The 22238-nt window shown below is 35.8% G+C and overlaps 3 protein-coding genes across 10 annotated transcripts; 2 read left to right on the top strand and 1 right to left on the bottom strand.

The window, feature by feature from the left end:
• The first annotated feature begins 8508 nt into the window (after nt 1-8508).
• LOC133785673 (uncharacterized) lies at nt 8509-9381 on the top strand. The gene is made up of 2 exons (XM_062224892.1): nt 8509-8877; nt 8956-9381. Exons 1-2 carry the CDS (start codon nt 8509-8511, stop codon nt 9379-9381), a joined length of 795 nt encoding a protein of 264 aa, XP_062080876.1.
• Nucleotides 9382-15879: 6498 nt separating this feature from the next.
• Nucleotides 15880-17561, top strand: LOC133782721 (uncharacterized). 8 transcript variants are annotated; one of them, XM_062222084.1, is made up of 3 exons: nt 15880-16080; nt 16214-16322; nt 16993-17561. In XM_062222084.1, the coding sequence occupies exon 3, from the start codon at nt 16997-16999 to the stop codon at nt 17390-17392; it is 396 nt and encodes a 131-aa protein (XP_062078068.1). In that variant the 5' UTR covers nt 15880-16080; nt 16214-16322; nt 16993-16996; the 3' UTR covers nt 17393-17561. The 8 variants fall into 8 exon arrangements, with proteins under 8 accessions (XP_062078068.1, XP_062078066.1, XP_062078067.1 ...); XM_062222082.1 differs by having other exon boundaries at nt 15891-16080; nt 16987-17561; XM_062222083.1 differs by having other exon boundaries at nt 15891-16080; nt 16971-17561.
• A 1286-nt stretch (nt 17562-18847) lies between these two features.
• Nucleotides 18848-21941, bottom strand: LOC133782720 (uncharacterized). Its single transcript, XM_062222081.1, has 3 exons — nt 21783-21941; nt 20245-20403; nt 18848-19314 (listed from the first exon to the last, which is right to left on the bottom strand). Exons 2-3 carry the CDS (start codon nt 20394-20396, stop codon nt 19164-19166), a joined length of 303 nt encoding a protein of 100 aa, XP_062078065.1. The 5' UTR covers nt 20397-20403; nt 21783-21941; the 3' UTR covers nt 18848-19163.
• Nucleotides 21942-22238: the final 297 nt, after the last annotated feature.

Here is a 22238-nt window from a genome sequence, read left to right as displayed (position 1 = left end):
GTGAAGCATGAGTGCTCTACACATCACGCGAGGAATGTAAGAAGGAGTCTACAAGAACGCGTATAAGTATACTCATAGACTCGGGGGAAAGTGTGAATATGGGAAATCGTCCCTCAAAGCACTCCACTTCGAACCACAAAGTTAGACATGAGTATAAGAAGGATTCTTTTGCAATACCCTAAAGAAGACCTCGCATAGAGAGGGACTCATTGCTTGAGATGTGGTGACGCTGCCCATACGCGAGGCCAGGTGCCAAGGACACTTCAAGACCATGTGAAGGCCTTGTTGCCTTGATTTCGGGGCATGGAGGAGAGCCTCGCTTAGCGAAGGCTTCATTGCCTCATCACGTACTATCAGTGCCTTGCTGAAGAGGCCCTACATATCCCCCTCGAGTAGGTGCCACCAGTGAGGCATATCCTCATTGTGGCTCCAAAAAAATTGTAATGTCTAAAGCCTCCCGAGTATACGAGGAGCACTAGTAAAGGTGTCCCACACTTAGCAAAATATGAGAAATCTATGAGAGAAGATATATTTTAGAAATGTGAGAAGGACCATTAGGTACGAGGTGTACGACCCTAAGGGAGACAAAGGAGTAATTTTCACATCTGTATCCGACAAGTAGTGGTGGTATGAATTAGTACAAGAAGTGGTGGCATGATCTGCATACCTCTGACCATGTACCAACAATCGACACCACAAGCCTCTGCTCCACCACGGCCTATGCCACTACTCTGGTAGTGCACTAGTGTACTATTTAGTCCCCAGGGACCACCATGTATCAGGGGCTATTAGAGCTAGCTATAAATAGACCATCACCCCTCAAACTAAGGGGTTGGAAAATTTCCTTGTACACAGAAGCAATTGGGCAATGCACAACATCTTTTCTCCATTATTATTCTGCACTCTTCTTTTTCAAGCATTTCATAAGTTCTATCTACTTAGTTTTTACAATACGCTTTGAGTTTTCTGACCTTATATCGTTGACGAGTTCTCACTGTCAACAGGCTTATTTAGGATACTATCTAGTAACTTTAACTATGAAATAAAAAAAATACTTTTTGGTAACTCATGAGGGTAGTTGGTTTTGAATTGTGTATAAGTTTGAATTTTAGTTACAATTTTGTAATCCAAATATAAGAGAAGCATAACAATTTCAATCATCTTCTCTAACGAAAACTTGGGCTTGCCATATACCAAAATGACTTCCTCGAATAGCAGGTCACGTTGGAACTACCATTAAGTCCAAAGTCCAAACACTTATTGATTACATTAAATAATGCTTAAAAGTGGTGGATATACCACAAATCTACCGGAGAACGACAACAATGTAGGGGAAAAGGGTACTTGGATTTTGATCATTTAGAGATGCTCGTTCCATAGTACCACCCACTAGCCTTGAAGTGGTCGAAGTTGGTCAAAAAATTAAGTCAAAATCACACCTTTGGTGACCTACACTAGAGAGCGTGGCTTGCTCCAACATCAATTGCTAATGAAACTTTGCCACTGAGCTCATTGTTGATGTTCATGACTGATGAAAGAAGAATGTGAAAGAAAAAAAAGTTTATACGTTATTTTTGTAAATAAAATCCTAATCACAATGTGTAATTATTTGGGAAATTTTCATATATATAGTAAATAACAAAAAAAATTCAAAATTAATGGTATTTCAATTTCCTTACAATTTTACGGTAAACCCGAAGCCACATGCCCAAAACCCAATATCACGTATACGGTAACCCCCAACCCACAAACCTAACCCATTACAACCCAGCCCATTCCCGTAACATGTTGTCTTCATCTCCATTGCAGGTATCTGCAAAAGCATCTTAAAAACCATAAGAAAATCAAAAATTGATTCAAGAGCTTAAAAATTCGTGAAGTTTGGGCAAAATTAGAATTTTTCTACTGCAACCTTCTGTGAAATTTCTGAAATGATGTGTCTACAAAAACAACTCCACGACAATATTAAAACATCTATTTTGTGGTAAGTTACCTTGTTCTGCTATTTTATCCTTGGTACATCTTGCAACTAGAATATATAATCAGTTTATAACTTTTGAAACTCACTAAGACAATCTAGAAAAATCATATATTTTTTCACAAATCTCCACATAATCATAGACAAATCTTAACATGGTAACAATTATAAAACAGGAAAACCTTTTATAAAAAAAAAAAACTGTAACAATATTATGAAAATTTCGCAAAATTTATTAATATATAATAATTTACTCTTGCTTGTGCAGAATTGGGTAGTTTATAACAAATAATGTGAGGAGTTAATGTGTCAAATTCTCATTTTATTGGTGGATGTGTTAACGAATAACTTTTGCTGACTTTGAGATCATTTTTTTTTACAGCAACAAGGTATTTGTTTTTGCTAAATCTTTGCGGCTCCTATTTGGTTTTGTAATGAAAATATAAAGAATCTTTTCATATTAATATAATTTTTCTTTTTTATTCATTTGCAGACATGAATCCAATAACCTCTTTGGTATATTATGATGGTCATTGGAATGAAAATAATGTGTATGAGGATTTCAAAATGTTTGGAGTGTTAATACCACTAGATTGCTCATTTACAACACTAATGAATATCATGTCCTCTAAGTTGTCTACAATTTTGTTAACAGAAAAAGCAACCATTGGTACCATTGAGTACCGGATTGCTGAAACATTGCCTCCATTGAAGATCAATAGTGATAGCTCTATACAATTCTATTTGGAGTGCAAAAGAAATGAAAAAACACTCACAAAATACCCTTTGATAGTTTCTATAACAGAGAACAGTCAAACAATCACTTGTGGAGCACTTCAAAAGATGAGTTTTAATGTTGCTTCAAGTAGTAATAATATCATTAATATAGTGAATGATATTTCAGACACATCAACATTCACTCTAGATAAACCTCAAGAACTACCAAATTTCATTCAATTGGTAGATCAAATTACAGATTTGATCTTGGAGAAGGAATAGCATGAATCACTTCCTGAACACATCATAACTGAAACTACTGTTATAGCACATGTGATTTCTGATGGAATAAGAAAAAAAAAACAGGTGTACAAAAATGAAGAAGTTCTTACAAAAAAAATTGGTCTTTATGCCATAAAAAATAATTTCTAGTTCAAGGTCCACAAATCTTGCAAAAAATAATATCAGTTGAAGTGCCTTGATTCATAATGTATGTGGTCATTTTGAGCTGCAAGATCTGGAAAGACAGATATGTTCCAAGTTAAGAAGTTCAATCATGCCCACACATGTTCCTTGGACATTATTCTTGGCGATCATCGCCAAGCTTCAAGTAGTATGGTTGGAAATGTTGTGAAGACCAAGTTCATAGATCCAAAAACAAATTATAGACCTAAAGATATAGCTAAAGACATGTTGCACATATATGAAGTTTCCATGAATTACCAAAAAGCATGGTGTTGACGATGAAATCTCGTCAACGAAATTAGATCGGAAAACTCAAAGGTAAGTCGGGCGAAGTTTATATAAGAACTGAGAATAAACTTTAAGGGAAAGTAAACACAGATAAACAATGGAGCAAGCCTTAGTATATTTCTCAATAGCCTCTGCATACAATGAATTTTCCAACCCCTTTTCAGGTGGTCTTAGAGTTCATTTTATAGTAGGCTCTAATGGCCTTAGATACATGGTGGTCCAGGAGACCAAGTGGTACATATGTACTGTGTCAAGGGAGTGGCTTCAGAGGTTGTGGTCGTACATCCCGTACAGGAGCAGATGTCAGGAGAATGTCTCCACTACTTGTCTGTACCCGTGTATGTTGAGTAGTGGCAGGTGTAGTGGCGCAGGAGGTAGTGGTGTCGATTCTGTCCTCTTTCCTAATGCTCCAACTACTCGTCTATCATGAATGTCAGGATCATGCGTACGATCTTAACAGTCATACCCCGTACAAGATTGTACCAACATGATCCTTTTGAATTATTCTTAGGCCTTTCCCTCTAAATATCGAAGTCATGGTTGACCCTCAGAGGAGACGTCCCCTTGAAGTGTTAGGGGCGAAGAATAGGCGTGTGCATGACGCCATCTCGCGAGGCCACCTGGTGCTGGGCCTCATGCGCGCGGCCGAGGCATGGTTAGGGCATCATTTCGCGAGGTGCCTTACTAGCGAGGCCACCACCAGCGAGGCCACCACCAACGTGGCCACCACCAGCGAGGCCACCATCAGCGAGGCCACCACCAGCGTGACCACCATCAGCGAGGCCACCATCAGCGAGGCACCACCACCAGCGAGGCCACCACCAGCGAGGCCACCACCAGCGTGGCCACCACCAGCGAGGCCACCACCAGCGTGACCACCATCAGCGAGGCCACCATCAGCGAGGCACTCCACCAGCGAGGCCATCAGGTGCAACTAAGGCGTGGCTTCGCTAGGAACGTGGTTGGTGCGTGACAATGGGAGCCTGAGGGCATCGCGGCCCCGTCATGTAATTAAGTGCTTATGGGACCTTAGTGCGTGCTTTTGATCCTTCGAGAGCGTGGAATTTTGAGCCTCAACACCATGTACTGGGAATTTTTTCCGGGTGGATTTTTGGCATCCACACTTGCCCCCCAGTCTATAGGGAGGCCTTTAGGCGTTCTTGTAGACTCTTCTCTTTCTTTTGATTGTTTGTTATGTGTATATATATATATATTTTTTTTTCTATGCTCGAGGTCCTTTGGAACCCACGTGAAAGGGGGTTCGATAGGTCTCTCTTTTGTGCACCTTGGTTACACCTATAAGGATATATTGACCCCTTGGGTTCTAGTTATTCTTTTATGTATTTTTGCGCGCGCTTATTATATCTTGCGAGAAGCGTCCTTCTCGTCATTAGGCATAGTACTATTTTTGCAAGCGTCTTCTTTGAGACCCTTTTTGCAAGCGTCTTCTTCGAGACCCTTTTCGGAAGCGTCTACTTTGAGACCCTTTTTGATAGCGTCTACTTTGGAGACCCTTTTTGGAGGCGTCTACTTTGGAGACCCTTTTTGGAGGTGTCTACTTCGGAGACCCTTTTTGGAGATGTCTACTTCGGAAACCCTTTTTGGAGGCGTCTACTTTGGAGATCCTTTTTGGAGGTGTCTACTTCGGAGACCCTTTTTGGAGATGTCTACTTCGGAAACCCTTTTTGGAGGCATTTACTTTGGAGTCCCTTTTTGGAGGCGTCGGCTTTGGAGACCCTTTTCGGAGGCGTCTGCTTTTGAGGTGATTTCCCCTCGGGTGGGGATTTTCATGGCTATAGGGTCTTCGTTCGATCTCAAACATGGTCACCGACCCCTCTAGCACGATGCCCCCTTCTATATGAAATCTCCAGACGTATTGGTAGTATGGCCACTGGAGGAAGGTTCGCTTTCTTCGACATGGAAGTTCTTATGGCCCTCTTCCACACGTATGTACTTCTGTGCTCTCTCGAAGAAGTCATCCAAATTTGAAACTTCTCTTTTGAGCATGCTATCCCACAACTTGCTTCCCGGACGAACTCCGGCTGCAATAGCCATCTTGTGCTCCGCTTTGGTTAAACCCCCCACCTTTGTGACTTCTATACTGAACCTATGGATGTAGTCCTTCAGACTTTCATTCCCGCCTTGTTTTATGTTAGCAAGGCTGGTAATTGGCATGATGTAGTCACAGGCTGCATGGTGTTGCCGAAGGAATTCATCAGAGAGTTGCTGCCATGATTTGATTGTTCCTGGCCTTAACCTCTTAAACCACTTGTATGCCACTCCTTTAAGCGTGACGACGAAGCAATGACACTTTGCCCTGTTGTTGACCCCTCTTAACCTCATCAAGTTATTGAAGGAGTCTAAGTGATATTTTGGGTCTGTAGTACCCTCGTACGGAGTTATGCGAGGCTCTCTGAATCCAGTGGGCATTTGCTCAGCCTGAATCTCCCTTGTGAAGGGTGAATCACGGTCAAATTCTTCATCATCCATGTGCCCCCCAAGTGCAGTGGTGATCTTACCTCGAGGGCTTCGCATTTTGGTGTCTAGTCCCCTCCTCTTTTTGCATAAGGAGTTTTGCGGGTTCTCGGGCTGATCCCTTGTCTTGGTTATGTCCCTCGGGGGAACCACGGGGAGTACATCTCTTACTTCTGACCTCTCTCCATGGGGCTCTTTTCTTAGGCCAGGGGGTGCTTCTTTTGAGGGGACTTCGGCCTTGTTCCTACGACCACCACCTTCCCTCCGCCTTTGCTCCTGGGGACTTTCTGTTGGCCTAGGTCCCCCCTCATACTTTGTTTGGGGGGTTTTACTAGTGGAAAGTTGGGTTCTCCCATCATCTACGGGGACAGTGCTTTCCCCTTTTTCATGCTCCTCCCCTTTACGCCTAGGAGGGGGTGTGCTTGACTTTCCTCGCAGTAGGTCGTTTAAAACCTCTTGCATGTTCTCTATCTGGGTTTCCAGCCTTCGGGTTTTTTTGTGTAACTCTTGAATCTCATCCCTGTAGAAGCGAGTCTTTGAGCTTGAACTTACCGAGCGTACCTCGGGACTCTTGCTTGGCCCATGCGTTGATGGACCTGGGTCTTGGTGGCCTGAGCGTGGTGCCACCGGGGGCCGGTGAAGTGAATGCACTGGTGGCTCCAAATGACCTCCGTCGGGCCGGATGGCCGGGGATGATGCTTCCTTCTCCTCCCTTGGGGGAAGAGACTCCTCCGGTCTGCCTCCATGTTTGGGCGGAGGGGGGTCTTTCTGGGTAGCCCTCCGCTCTACTTCATCCCGAAGAACCTCGTCATCTTGTATTTGCCACAGGTGTTTTGAACGTCTTAGCATCTTTCTTTGCTGGAAATGATGGAAGAACACTGGCTTGATGCTTGTTCTTCCCACAGACAGCGCCAAACTGTTGACGGTGAAATCTCATCAACGAAATTAGATCGGAAAACTCAAAGGTAAGTCGGGCGAAGTTTATATAAGAACTGAGAATAAACTTTAAGGAAAAGTAAACACAGATAAACAATGGAGCAAGCCTTAGTATATTTCTCAATAGCCTCTGCATACAATGAATTTTCCAACCCCTTTTCAGGTGGTCTTAGAGTTCATTTTATAGTAGGCTCTAATGGCCTTAGATACATGGTGGTCTAGGAGACCAAGTGGTACATATGTACTGTGTCAGGGGAGTGGCTTCAGAGGTTGTGGTCGTACATCCCGTACAGGAGCAGATGTCAGGAGGATGTCTCCACTACTTGTCTGTACCCGTGTCTGTTGAGTAGTGGCAGGTGTAGTGGCGCAGGAGGTAGTGGTGTCGATTCTGTCCTCTTTCCTAATGCCCCAACTACTCGTCTATCATGAATGTCAGGATCATGCGTACGATCTTAACGGTCGTACCCCGTACAAGATTGTACCAACATGATCCTTTTGAATTATTCTTAGGCCTTTCCCTCTAAATATCGAAGTCATGGTTGACCCTCAGAGGAGACGTCCCCTTGAAGTGTTAGGGGCGAAGAATAGGCGTGTGCGTGACGCCATCTCGTGAGGCCACCTGGTGTTGGGCCTCATGCGCGCGGCCGAGGCATGGTTGGGGCATCATTTCGCGAGGTGCCTTACTAGCGAGGCCACCACCAGCGAGGCCACCACCAACGAGGCCACCACCAGCGTGGCCACCATCAGCGAGGCCACCACCAGCGTGACCACCATCAGCGAGGCCACCATCAGCGAGGCACCACCACCAACAAGGCCACCACCAGCGAGGCCACCACCAACGTGGCCACCATCAGCGAGGCCACCACCAGCGTGACCACCATCAGCGAGGCCACCATCAGCGAGGCACTCCACCAGCGAGGCCATCAGGTGCAACTAAGGCGTGGCTTCGCTAGGAACGTGGTTGGTGCGTGACAATGGGAGCCCAAGGGCATCGCGGCCCCGTCATGTAATTAAGTGCTTATGGGACCTTAGTGCGTGCTTTTGATCCTTCGAGGGCGTGGAATTTTGAGTCTCAACACCATGTACTGGGAATTTTTTCCGGGTGGATTTTTGGCATCCACACATGGCGATCTAAGGAAAAAGCATTTAATTTTGTACATCGGTCAAGTCAATATTCCTACCTAGACATTCCACGATACTTGTACATTTTGAAGCAGGAAAATCCAGGTACTGTAACAGATTTGGAAATTGATAGTCTAAACAGATTCAAATATCTTTTTATGGCTATGGGACAGTCAATTTTAGGTTGGAAACGTTGCATTCCAATAATTTTTGTTGATGGAACACTCCTAGAAGTTGCATTTTGGGGTACACTTCTCATAACTTTAATACAAGATGCAAATAGACACATCTTCCCATTGACATTTGCTATAATAGATTCTGAAAACATTGATTCATAGGAATGATTTTTCAGAAAAATAAAAGAAGGTTATGGAGAAAGAAAAGAGTTGTGTATAGTTTCAAATAGACATGAAAGCATAGAGAATGCTATCAAAACTGTCTATCCAAATGTAACTCGTGGAGTGTGCTCCTACCATCTTTTCTACAACATAAAGACCAAGTTTAGAATAGATGCAAAAGCAACCAACATGGCATTTCATGTTGCTGCAAAAGCTTATAACATGGAAGATTTTGAGAAATACATGAAGGACTTGGACAATTTACATGAAGGAATTCGACCTTTTCTGGTCAATGAGGTTAAATATGAAAAGTGGGTAAGAATCTACTCCAAAAGTTGTAGATATGCAGCTATGACTTCAAACATAGCTGAATCCATTAATGCGGCACTAAAAGAAATGAGAGAGCTTCCAGTAACAACATTAATTGAGTGTCTTAGAAACCTCATTCAAAAATGGAGCTACAACAACAAAAAAGAGGTACAAGGAACCTTTACAGACTTGCCAAAGAAACAAGATGAATACTTAAGAAAGAACTTTGTCAAATCACTAAAAGTGACTGTAAGTACAACTATTTTTATTTATAAATACCACTATATTAATATACTTCCTTATTCATTATGTATTATTTCAATACAGGTTGACTCAACTAGCACACTCATTTACAGTGTACACAGTGGTTTAACAACAAACACTGTAAACATTGCCAAGAAATCATGCACTTGTAACAAGTTTGATTTGAATGAATCACTTTGTGAACATTCCACGATAGTCATTAGAAAGATGAACCTTCAGTATAGAACATACTGCTCATATTACTTCACAAAACAAGCCATGTTGAACACCTATAATGCATCAATACATCCATTGGGAGATCCAAAAACGTGGAGAGTTCCACCTGATGTTGAGGAAATTGAAGTACTACCTTCAAAGGGAAATAGAAAAAGTGGAAGGCCAAGGAAAAAGAGGTTTGTTTCAGGAAGAGAAGGTCTTATCAGCTTGAATATGGAAGGTGTGGAGAGTTTGGGCTCAATCGGAAAACTTGCACGAACCAACCTCTATTGAAAAAATAAAAAAAAAACTTAAAGAGTTTTTTATGAGGAGTTTATAGATTGAAAATATTTATTATTTGAATTTTGAAACTTTGTATGTTTCATAATAGTGGTTGGAACACTACTTGTCGCTATTACTTGTGATAAAACTTTATGGAATTATATTTAACTTAATAAAAAATTTGCATGAATGGGGATTAATGTTCAGGGCGTTATTTGTAAATTTTGTTACATATTTGTTATAGGTCTGTCTGAAATGAATATTGTTCATACATTTTTTGTTAAAATTTGTTACATAATTGAAGCATAAATTATCATAAATATTAATAAACATTGAGTGATGCAACAACCAAATTAAACGCATAAACTTATGTTGCAAGCTTGTAACAGACATTTCCAAACACAAATACATAGGAAATAAGTTCTTTTATTAACTTATGTTAAAGGTTTGAAACATAAGTATTCTATTTTTATTTATAAGTTTTGATGCAACGACTAAAATTAAACACATAAACTTATGTTACAATTTTGTAATAGACATTTCCAGGCACAAACACATAGGAAATAAGTATTTTATTAACTTATGTTACATTTTTGAAACATAAGTATTCGATTTTCATTTGTAAGTTTTCAGTCCATTAACAACGATTAACTTCAAAAGTTTGTAATGATTTTATACATATTTGAAACTTAAGTTATCGTGACTATTAATAAACGTTTAGTAAGTCTAAGCAAAAAGTTATCGCATAAACTTATGTTACAAACTTTTAACAGAAGCTACCTGACACATAAATATAAAAATAAAGTTGTGAACTCAAGTTACAAACCTGAGACACCTCTTTACTAAAAAATAAACAACATGAACAACAACATTTAAAAAATAACATTCCACATAAAAAAGAGTTAATAGCAAAATTCATTGATATGTCACAGTATGCAACATATTCAAACATGATACTTGCTGAAAAGTTTACAAAACAAACGTCACAAAAGTTATCTTGCCATAAGTTTGTATCATCTTTACAAGATAAAAGTCAAAAGTCAACTACTTTGATCCTCTCATACTTCCTCTGCATTAATATGCAAAATCTTCTTGTTCATTCTTCCTCTGAATTCCCCATTAGATTCATTACCTTCATCTTCCTTTCTTTTAGCATGGACATACAGCTCAACTGTAATTTTGTTTATCTGGAAACTAACATTCAGAGGTTTGGGGATAATTTTAATAAGTCCATGCATAAGAAATTCAACATACTTTATGACAAAAATCCCACAATCGCTGCAAAAAAAAAAAAAAAAAAAAACTCAAAATCAATAATACAAAAATGCATATAAACATAATCCTGCAATAAAAAAATAACAATAACAAATAAAAACCATTTACTTGTTATTCTGTTATGGAACCTCATCATCAACACAATGTCCAAGGGGTGAGACATATCACTGACCTTGAATTCTGGTGCATTTAGATTAATATCTTCCCTTGAATCGTAAAAATTATTTAAAGAAAGAAACAAAGGAAGCAAAGTAGAATATGCTTTAACAACTTTCAACACTTTCTTATCCATAACTCTATCCCTCATTGAGTTGTAGACTTTAAAAAGTCTCTGCTTCACTTTAAACTCACTAAGAATCCAATGATTACAGACAACAATCATATTAATAGGGAACAAAACAAAATCTACTAGCAACCAAGGAGTGTTACAAAGCATTTTATACCCACAAATATACTCAAAAACTACAATGTTCTTCGTTATAAAAAATCAATCACAATCACTTGATAGATACACATCATACATAGCAGCGATAACTTTATCAAAAGAGTTATTTGTAGTAGTAACTCTAACCTTTATCGACTCGCAATACTTGGCTTTTTTCTAAAGTTAAAAAAGCCACATTAATATGCTGAAAAAACAAGAAGCAAATCATAATAAGAATAATGAAAACAGTACAACTATAACAACAAAACAACTTAATATTATTTAGGGAAAAAAATCCCTCCCATCTTTAACTAAATCATAAAACCATATTTTTCTGTCAATCTCAGTAACACAAAACTGAAATGGCTCCTTAATGATATTATTATTATCATCAAATTTCTTATACCTATTACAAATAAAAACAATAAAAAGTCAATTATGTTGTAGCAAAAACTCAAATACAAAATAAATAAAAAAGAGAAGCGTACTTATTATTTTTTCTCAACCCCAGAGAAAACCACTTGTGAAAAGAGTCTTGGTCATTCTGATTTGGCATATCAAAAAGATTGTCTACAAATGCATATCGTCCCACAACCTTTCTTTTAGTCTTCACAACATTCAAATGTTTCATATCCTCATAAGAAGATGATCCAAATTGGTTCACAAAAGGAGATGGCGAAATTGTAGTAGGCTTTGGATTTCTTTTGCCAACAACAGGAGTGGAGACAACTACTGGATTCATCAAAGAACCAGCAATAGGTGTTGCCATAACAACTTCCTAAAAAGTAAATAATATGAAAAAAAAAATCAATAAAACAATTACTGGATTCATATTGCAAAAATAAAAAAAAATAAAAAAATCAGTCTTGTTTACTTAGCTTTTTTTTTTTGCCAAATTCCCAACCGTTGCATGAATAACTTTATCAAAAACCTCCACATTCATGTTATTAAACATATCAGTCTCTTCTTCTGGATCTTTAACAACATCAGCTACATCTTCATGAAGTTTGACAATATTCAATGGCAAAACAAAATTTAAAAAGTTAATAAAGAAATAATAAATACATTAACTTGAAAAAATACATATGATGAAACAAAAATAATCTGGTCATTGCTATCTTGATCATCAAAATATTTCTTAATAATATCATCACATGCAACATCCTAAAATTTTTACCAAATTTAAAAATTAAACAATATATATAAACATAACTAATCAATTACAAACACCATAATAAAAAAAGACAAACTATAAAATAAAAGTTAGAGATATAATAAAGAAGAATAATTGTCAAACAAGCATTCTAAAATACATAAGTTTACAAAAACATCACAGAGTTTACTGAAACTCAGGAAAACTCTTGTACAAAACTAACTTAGAAATTTAATTTTTACGAAAACAAGCATTCTAAACTTTCTCTTCCACTTCTCATACTCCAATGGAAACAAAATCAGATTCTTATCCAAAAGGAAAAATAAAAATTAATAAAAAGAAAGCATTAATTACATATATTAACAAAATATAAACATTTATGAAATATATAAAATAAAATTAACAAAATAATAAAACAATTAAATTAATATCCAGATAAGCATGAAATACCTTTGTTTCTTCAATATCATTCCCAGTAGTCTCCTCATTCTTATTTGCTGCATCATTCTTGTCATCTTCAATTATCATATCTCCAACAACATCTTCTTGCATTGCTTGAATGCATTCATAAAAAACTTGGGTAAAACTTTCATTCTCAAAAAACTTATCATTTTTCTTTAAAACAACACCACCAACATCATCCTTCCTCCCAAATAAACCATTCACACCAGCCTCATTGCCACTTATTCCAAAAGAATAGTCAGCTCCCACAAAACCACAATCAACATGATCAATATCATCATTAATACCACATGATTTCTGCCTCAACTCACCTAACATTTCCATGAGAGCCTTGTGTCTTATATCTTGATCATTTTTAAATTAACCAACATCTCCATCAATTCCTCATGTCTAGATTCACTAGCAGACTTTAATATTGCAATTTCCTTAGACATATTGTTACACTTCTTTTGACAGTCATCCAAAATAATTTCCAGATTAGAAAAGTCAAATGTCACACAAGGAAAATAAGATGATGAAGGAGGCTCACTTGTTGGTTTCTTTGGAGGAGCAACAAAATCATCATCTTCAAAGTCGTAACATTCAAATCCTTGTTGCACTGGAAAAAAAACCTTCAAGCTTAAAGGCATTGTTCTCTTCACAATTTCGGTCTACAAATAACAAAACTGCAACACCAATTTACAGAATAAAAGCATAAAATAATATCATAAATAAAGAGAAACAAAAAAATAAAAATTACCTTATGTAATGAAAACACATTCCTCGCAAACTCCTTATGAGATGGAATTGCAACAGATGACCAATTTATAATCCTAGGCAGACCACAACTAACATTCTCACAATAAGTTCCCTCTAAACTAGGAATTGATTCATAAATGAAAACTTGGAAAGCAAATGACAATCCATTCAACTTATAGGTCGGGTAAGAACCTTTTCTAGTAATAACAATTTCATTTTTCCTTAAAGCATCTCTCAATGTTGAGAGAGTCACATTAAAAATATCCTTACCCCATGGAAAATGATTAAAAGCACCACTTCACAAAGATACAAGTTAGTTTTTCAATGTTCTTCTCTTTTTTCCAAGCATACAACAAGTTAGTGATGGGGTAAAGTACAATCATCCTGATAGCCTCATCATCATTATCAAAATTAACAGCCTTACACCTTTCTTCAACAATAATTCTTGAAATGCCCCTTGTATGGTCACCAAAAAATTTAGAATACAATCCAATAGGATTATTGTTCTTAATTACACCTCTATCAATGTCACCAAATACATTTAACCCAGTCAATAACCCAAATTCACCCAATAGAACCCTAATCAGCTTTCTACAAACTTTAAACCACATTTCATTTAAGTTTGGCTGGTTAACTTCCCTCAACAACACATGGTGAACAAGTTTAGCTTGATTAGCATAGGATTTAATCTTTAGAAAATGACCAAAACAAGTCTTACTAAACAAATCCTTTTGAGACTCAGTCAATTTTTCAAAGATCACATTGATCTTCTCAATACCACAATGAAAATTGACTCTCGCTCTATAATGATCTTCATGTTTGATAAAACATTCCATAAGTTGCATAGAATAATGGACAACCCACATTAACAAACTTGTAACATAATTTTACAGAATAATAAAATATATCACCAAACTTGAAACATATAATCCACATCTACATAAAATCAGATCATGACATTAAGAACATTAACAACCCTATAACTTATCTTTACAAACACATAACACAAGTTAACAACATCTAAACAAAAATATAACCTGGTATGTATAGAATAGAACCATTATCTTGCAACTTAAATAAACAAAAATTGTAACATCTATTAAAAGAGCAAATAAAACATGTAAAAAATCTCTGAAACATACCAAACCTATATTGTATACAATCATAATGTACATAACTCATATCAGAATATTAACAAAATTGAAAACATATTTGAAGCAGATAGAACCTATATTCTGCAAAACCATAAACTACCAACTTAGGACCTGTAACATATATTTACATAAAACAAACATATGTTTACAACATCGGTAACAACATTAACAACCATGTAACATATCGTTATATAAACATAACACATATTAACATCATCTAAACAAATATACCTTGGTATATATATACATAACAATTATCTTCCAACTTGAGCAATTAAATTTAAAAAAAAAAAATTGAAACAACTTTTATTGGAGCAATAAGACATGTAAATAACTTTGAAACACATTGTACATATATTATATATAATAATAACAAGCAAATTTGGGAAAATAATTAAAAAAATATTATAACATCTATATACATAATCATAACAACATCTTCAAAACATATAACATGAAAAAAAAAACAACAAAAAATACCTTCAGTTTAGCCAGTGAACTAACATTCTTCTTCAAAAAAAATTTGTTAGCCTTGCACTTTACTCGACTAGAGCCTCCAATCATTAGTTTATTTGCACTAGCTTTGCTCTTAGACTATGGAGCATATTTTCTCTTCAATTGTTTCCCCTTAAACTCAGCATTCTCATGCATGTCGCCCTCCTTCAACTCATCTGAACCAACAACATCACCATCGTTTGCATAAGAAATGGAAGAATTCGATGAATCCTTCAAAACAGATCTGCCTTTAGACAATGGAGAAGGTTTACTCTTCAATGCTTTCCCCTTAGACTCAACTAACTCTTGATTCTTGGCTTCATTCGAGTCACATGAGCCAGCAACCGCACCACCATTCCCAGCAGGAGATGCAGACCCCGAACGAGTGACAACAATTTTGTCGATAATCAATGACCCACGAATTTGAAAGAGAGAAGAAACTCAAAGAACTATAGAAACTTGAATACTTAGGTTTAATTTTTCTGATGAAAACTCTATAAAGTGAAAATAGAAGATGCATAGTTGAGAGATAAAAAAAACTCAAATATATATAAAAAAAAATAGAAAAAAATGAAGGAGAAAAGCTCCGAAAAAGTAAAGAAAGAGAGATAAAATAGATACCAGAAATTTCTATGAGTATTTTATTATAAATTTATTTTAAAATATTTTTAAAATAATAAGCCTTGATTACTGGAAATATGATATAAAATACCGTATAAAAGTAGCAATTTTTTTTTTGCTTTCTACAGTGTATTTCGTAATTTTCTCTAATTATTTCTATATCAGCCCAATTAGGCCCAGATTCAGCCGGCCTATGTGGCGACATTGGTTTGGGTTGATTTCTGAACAGGCCTAACTCTCACATTAGTCTTTTGGAAAAACCCTTGCGGCCTCCATTCCCTCACAGGGTTTTTCTCTTTCTTCCCTCTCATCTCTAACCTCATTTTCCCTCAGATTCTCTCTGTGATCCGCAACTCAGTCCCGGCAACGGAATCAGACCCCAGCTAAAGGTATTTGGGTTTAGCTTAATATGGTTCAGTTTTATACTTTCAAATGTATGTCTTGCTGATTTCTTTAAATAGCGAAGAATTTGTGGAAAATCAGTGTTTTTAATTAATGGGTTTTTGGTTTTGTTGTACCCAGTTCAGCTGTACAATAGGAAGAGAGAAAGAAACAAGAAGAAGAAGCTTCTGTGTGATCATATGCTTCTGTTAAAACCCCTTGTGAAGCTGGGACTTAGTTGCTAGATTAGGTAAACATAATTGAGATTAAATCATAAAAGATTGTTCAGTTGGGGTTGCTTTCTGTGAGTAGTATTTGACCCATAGAGAAGTCAATTTGTTACCATTTTGAAATTTGGTGGTAAGTGTTGATAATGTCCAAAATGAAAGATATTGATATCATAAAACAAAAGATGCTAATTGCAAGGTGTTTTTCTATGATTATTCGCTCCTGTGTATCCATATTCCAATTCATTTATTTATTTGATGCATTCTGGATTTCCTTATTTTCATGTTCTGCTTTACTTTTCTTCCCTTTCTTCTGTTTACGTATTGATTTGTTTGGCTCCTAAGAAAATGTTGAGCCTAGAAATATGATTAAACTTGTTTGGCCTCAAGAACTTGAAGATGAAGGGCACTGATTCTGTTTTATCTTCTGGATGATGAATTGAAATTGCATTATTATATTCTGAAAAGCATTGAGGAAGTTTACTTTTAGGCTCAAACATGACCATGTAGAAATTTTCTTCAAGTAAAACGTTTCATGTCTTTTCTTTATTATCTTAGGTTGAGAATTGTTTTGGGGCTGTAAACCCAAATTACTAAAACAAACTTTGTTTTTTCCCAAAATCTAGGTTGCCCATGAGTGCTTTTTTCCTATCTAGACCCTTTGAGATCAGTTTTCCAATGTTGCAGGAATAGAGTTATGGCAATGAACCATGCTAGGTTGTTTAGGAGTCGAATAATTGGTAATGACGAAGTGAGTTCAGTTTTCCGGCGAACATTTGCAGCAGGAGCTAAAAAGAAGGGATCTAAAGGTGGTGCGGCCGGTGATGCACCGAAAGCATCACTTCTTAGCAAAGAAGTGAAATCTACAACTGTGGTTGGGGCAAATATTCTCAAAGAAGGGGCAGATCCAAAGGTCTTGGCAGATTCTGACTACCCAGATTGGCTCTTCCATCTGATTGATAAGCGCCCTGCTTTGAGTGAATTGCGCAGGAGGAATGTTGAGACTCTCCCTTATGAAGATCTCAAACGCTTTGTTAAGCTGGACAACCGAGCAAGGATCAAGGAAAACAACTCTATTAAGGCCAAGAACTGATTAGCTTTCTTTCTATTTCTTTCTAGTATGAGGGTAAAAGTAATGTATAAATATCAGTATGATAAGTCTGCTGGTAAATTCATTGTATGAATCCATATCTGTTTTGGCTGTTTAGTGGGGCTGTACTAAAATAGCACAATTTCATGTTATTTGGGAATGTTTTTTTTTTTCGACTGTAATGCCAGGATGCCCTACAGAGTCAAATGGTGATTTTTCCAATGTTGGTTTGCTAGAGTTTGTTTTAAAATTGTTGGACATGGTTTTGAAAGTTATTTTAGCGAACAAAAGTCAATTTTGGGATTGTTTGGGTGAATATTGAAAAAGTACTAAGATTTGCTTACTCAAAAGATGTCTTTTTACAGAAGGGTAGGGCCGTTTTCATTTACGACTACCATCCGAATGATGGGTTGCCATTTAGAATCGTCTATATTAAAAAAAATCAACAAAAGTGCATAATGTAAATATTATATAAAAATTTAAATAACTATATATAAAGAAATTATAATATGTAATTGAAATATTAAATCATTTACCACATCAATATTTTTTTTTTCTAAATAAAATAATGAAGACACTACTACAATTTTTGACATTTAATAACAAAAATTAATAATATGTTTTAAATACTGTATATATAATTTAACTACAAAATTTAAGTGTAAAAATTATTAGTTGTCCGAATTCATTAATTTAGTAATAGTAATTGATTTTTACAAAACTCTAATTCCTTAATAATTATTAAATTATCAATTTTTTTATTAATATAAAAAATATATATAATTAGGGTGAGGTTGGAAAGGGCACTCAGTACCAATCATGCCCCATCTTGCTTAATATATAAGTGAGAAATCTCATCCCGTGCCCCACACTACTTAAAGCACTGAAAAATATCTCATTAAGGTTGGATCACCGGCTTGCACGGTGAAATTGACATTCCTGTCTAGTCTTTAGAAAGAGAAAAAAAAAATCTAATTAAACTAAAATTTTCTTTGTTGATTATGAATGGCTTAACTAATTCCTTTTCTCCTTGTAAAGCACGTAAACACATGCAAATTAATTAAGGAAATATTACAGGGTGATACTATTTCAATTGAATTAGAATTACAAGGAGCCTCGCGCTAATCCTCTTTTTACCTGAAAGTTACAGGTTGAAAAGAAAGAGTTGTGGCTTCCCTAATGGAAAATAATAAAAAAAAAAATCTAAGGATTCACTAAATGACACATGATTCATGATAACATTAAGTTGAAGAAGATACTATTTTCAAACCATTCAGGATGCAAATTTCAGAAAAAGTATTCCAATACAATAGAGCTCGTCTCAACTCCCTTGCCAAATAGTAACTGCGACATGTTTTCATAATGAAGAAAACATATACTTTTCTATCCTGAAGCACAACAAACGACACTAGTTTCATATACAAAACATGCTTCTCCAAGCTGTCCACAAAAGGCAAGTTTTCAAAATCTAGAGATATTATTGTCAATTCTCAATGTGATGCAGCTAGTCTACCTCAACTTCTTTGTTTCACAAAATGGACAACAGTCTACTTTAAAAAGCTCGTACAAGCTCCAGATTTTGATATGCTTGTGTATTAGCTCAACCAATTTTTTTTTATTTTCCCCTAACAAGGAGAATGGTTAATAGAAGGGTGTTGGTTAAATCCATTAAATCTGAAGGAACATCATAAATATAAGAATGAGATGAGGTACAAAAACAGGTGTACTTCTATAAATTTAGCAGTTCACAAATTTTCCATTTGATATTCAGATGCTAATTGCTCCTTTTGAACAGGAGAGACGCCAAGCCCGTCCTCCATCCAGGGGTCATCGAGGGCTCAGGTTTCTTCTGTACCAGAGATGCCAGACCTGCCTGCAAGCCTTGACCGAAGCTCATTTCCTGCTTGTAACTTGTTCCTAAGGACCTGAAATCATTGCAAATAATAATCATCTTATACATCTGCAAACATGGGATTCTAATGCGATAACATTATTTACTTAAGACTTTAAGAAAAGAAAAAGGTTGAATATACTTGTAATTGGTAAAATCTCCAGTTCAGAGGACTACAACTTGTCATTATTTTTCTTCTAATCATTCGAGGATAGAAGCAGCACCCTGGCACATGTGCCGTGCTAAACTAATAATGGTAGTGGTACTATGACTAGAGACTATTGATGTCAAATCTCTAAGCAGCCCATTCCATATTCAATATTCAAAACTCAATATTACAAGGAGCAACTTCAAGTAGAACTCGTGTAATTAAATCATTAAGACTAACCTATTACTAAATATGAAAGAAATTCCACTCAAATTCTAATTAGCTTTCATAGGCCTTTGTTTCAAAAAGAATATATCCTGTTCATATAATCCTTCACAATTGATTATTCATTATAACATTAATAGATTCTAATCTATAATGGCTAATGCAATAAGTAATAAAATTGGTATGAATTGGAACGCTGAGACAAAAGCACACTAACCCAGATACAAAATATACTCTAAAAACAACAAGATTGACCAAAGCAGGCCAAATCAGACAATAGTATATACATAAAAAACATATCAATATGTAACCAGAACATTATTTGAATCGAAATTAATTTCAAATACAATAAAATTGATGTGCACCAAGAAGATTAAAACTATTAATTACTGCAACCTTTATATGAGTGTATACAAATATTATACATACATAAGGAATTAGTTCCTTAACAGCAATACGTTCAAAAATCAACCAATTCCAATAAAGGAGAAACTAATGTTAACCCAAATAACAACATCAAAATTGATGCAGAACCCACAAAAAGTTTAAGTAGAAAAAAAAAAGAAGGGTCAAATGAAAAAGTAGACATACATAGGAGGCAACGGACCTTGGTAAGCAAAGGTCGAAACGCCTTGTCGTTGCTTGTGCTTAGGATTGGCTGTGCAAAGCACATAGACACGTCCCCGACGTTTGACTGTTCTACAAAATTCGCACATTTTCTTCACCGATGAACGCACCTTCATACTGATTCTGTAATAGAAACCATCAATCACACAATCAGGAAACAAAGCCCGTAAGAGCACAAAAGCACTCACATCACAGTCTCAAATCAAAATTTATTATACGACTGGAAACACAAAATCCCACGATCAATTACTCAAATCACAGAGAAAACCTTGCTGTGACAAATAGAAAGCAGGAGATAAAGGGCCATAGTAATTCATGCTAATAAAGGCATAACATGTTAGAATATTTTATATCCATATATATATTAAAAATCAATTTGTTATAACTAATTAATTTTTTATTCATTTAATATATCAAAATTAATGGTCAACATTTACCTGTTAAACCCAATTTGAATTTAATATCTCAATTAAGTTGAGAAAATATCTCAACCTCTGTAAGTGCGGTAGAGACTCTAGTAGGTCTCACCCTATAAATATAGTGTGCTTCCCCAAACTTGGAAGCCCGTGTTCTTGTTCTAATTTGTCTTTTCTTTTCTAGTTCTAAAGTTTATAGATCGAGATTATAAATAACAATGACTGGAGGTACAATACTCGATCCTATTAATTTTATTTAACATTCTGTTTATTCCGCATTAAGATTGTTATACATCTAAATTAATATTTAAAGTTTATAAATCGAGATTATAAATAGCAATGGCTGAAAGTACAATATTCGATCCTATTAATTTTATGTAACAATCTATTTATTCCGCAGTAAGATTGTTAAGCATTTAGATTAATATTTAAAGTTTATAAATCAAAATTATAAATAGTAATGGCTGGAGGTACAATATTCGATCCTATTAATTTTATGAAACAATCTATTTATTCTGCATTAAGATTGTTATGCATCTAGATTAATATTTAATCTAACATAACACTCTTAAGGTAGATTCAATACTCCATCTAGGACCAAGATGATGTGAAAATTTTGTACAATGGGGATCAGGAATCCTCCTACTCCCCCCTCCCACATATTGAATTAGCCTCAAGTGGCATTATTCAGACCTAATATTAACATACGTGAAACCCAGAAAACAAAATTCTTCATAGCTAAAGTGAAACATTTATCTTATTTCCCATATATTCTCAGCGCCAAAACAGTAAGAGAAATATGAGATAGCTCAATACCAGCATATATTATATATAATAATGCATTCATATATAATCATTAAGTAAATACAGAGTTCGTCTTAAACCAATAAAATCACCATCATTTTACTAAAGGACAATAGACTAAGTCTTCAACGAAGGAAACCATGCGAACCCAAAACATAAGGATTAACATAATCTGTACTTTCAAGGAAATTAAAAACTGAATTTTTTTCCCCCATGAACTCCATAAATATAAATACAATTGCTGAAAGAATAGTTAAACAGTGATAAAAGAATGAGAAAAACCTGAATCTGCAGACGAGGGGATAGGTAGCGGCGACTGTGCGAGAAGGTGCAGCGATTGTCGGTGCTTGGCGGTGAGGAACTCACAGGTGGTTGGGTTAGAGAGATATCGAGGGAGAGAGAGAAGTATTCAATAGGGTTTATGTTTAAACTATTGGGCGTACGAAGGTGCACACTAGGAATATGAAATAACCAATCAAAATTTTAAAAAATTAATTTTATAAATAAAGGTTGGATTGGATGATGATAATTGGATTTTCCACTAATCACCCGATGCAATTTTATTTTCAAATTTTATGATCCATTCTAATTTAATTATAATTGGGCATTTAAGTTTGATCGGTTGTTTAGAACAATTTTGGTTAGTTTAATCAATTATTTATGTTGAGATGGTTTTTCGCCATCCTAAAAGCTATATTGAAAGAGTAAAGATATGAGAAAATACATAATATCATGTTT

This window comes from Humulus lupulus, chromosome 6 (assembly GCF_963169125.1).
Source record: "Humulus lupulus chromosome 6, drHumLupu1.1, whole genome shotgun sequence".
Lineage (NCBI taxonomy): Eukaryota > Viridiplantae > Streptophyta > Magnoliopsida > Rosales > Cannabaceae > Humulus > Humulus lupulus.
The sequence above is the reverse complement of the archived record's forward strand: the minus strand, read 5'-3'. Positions and strand labels throughout refer to the sequence as shown.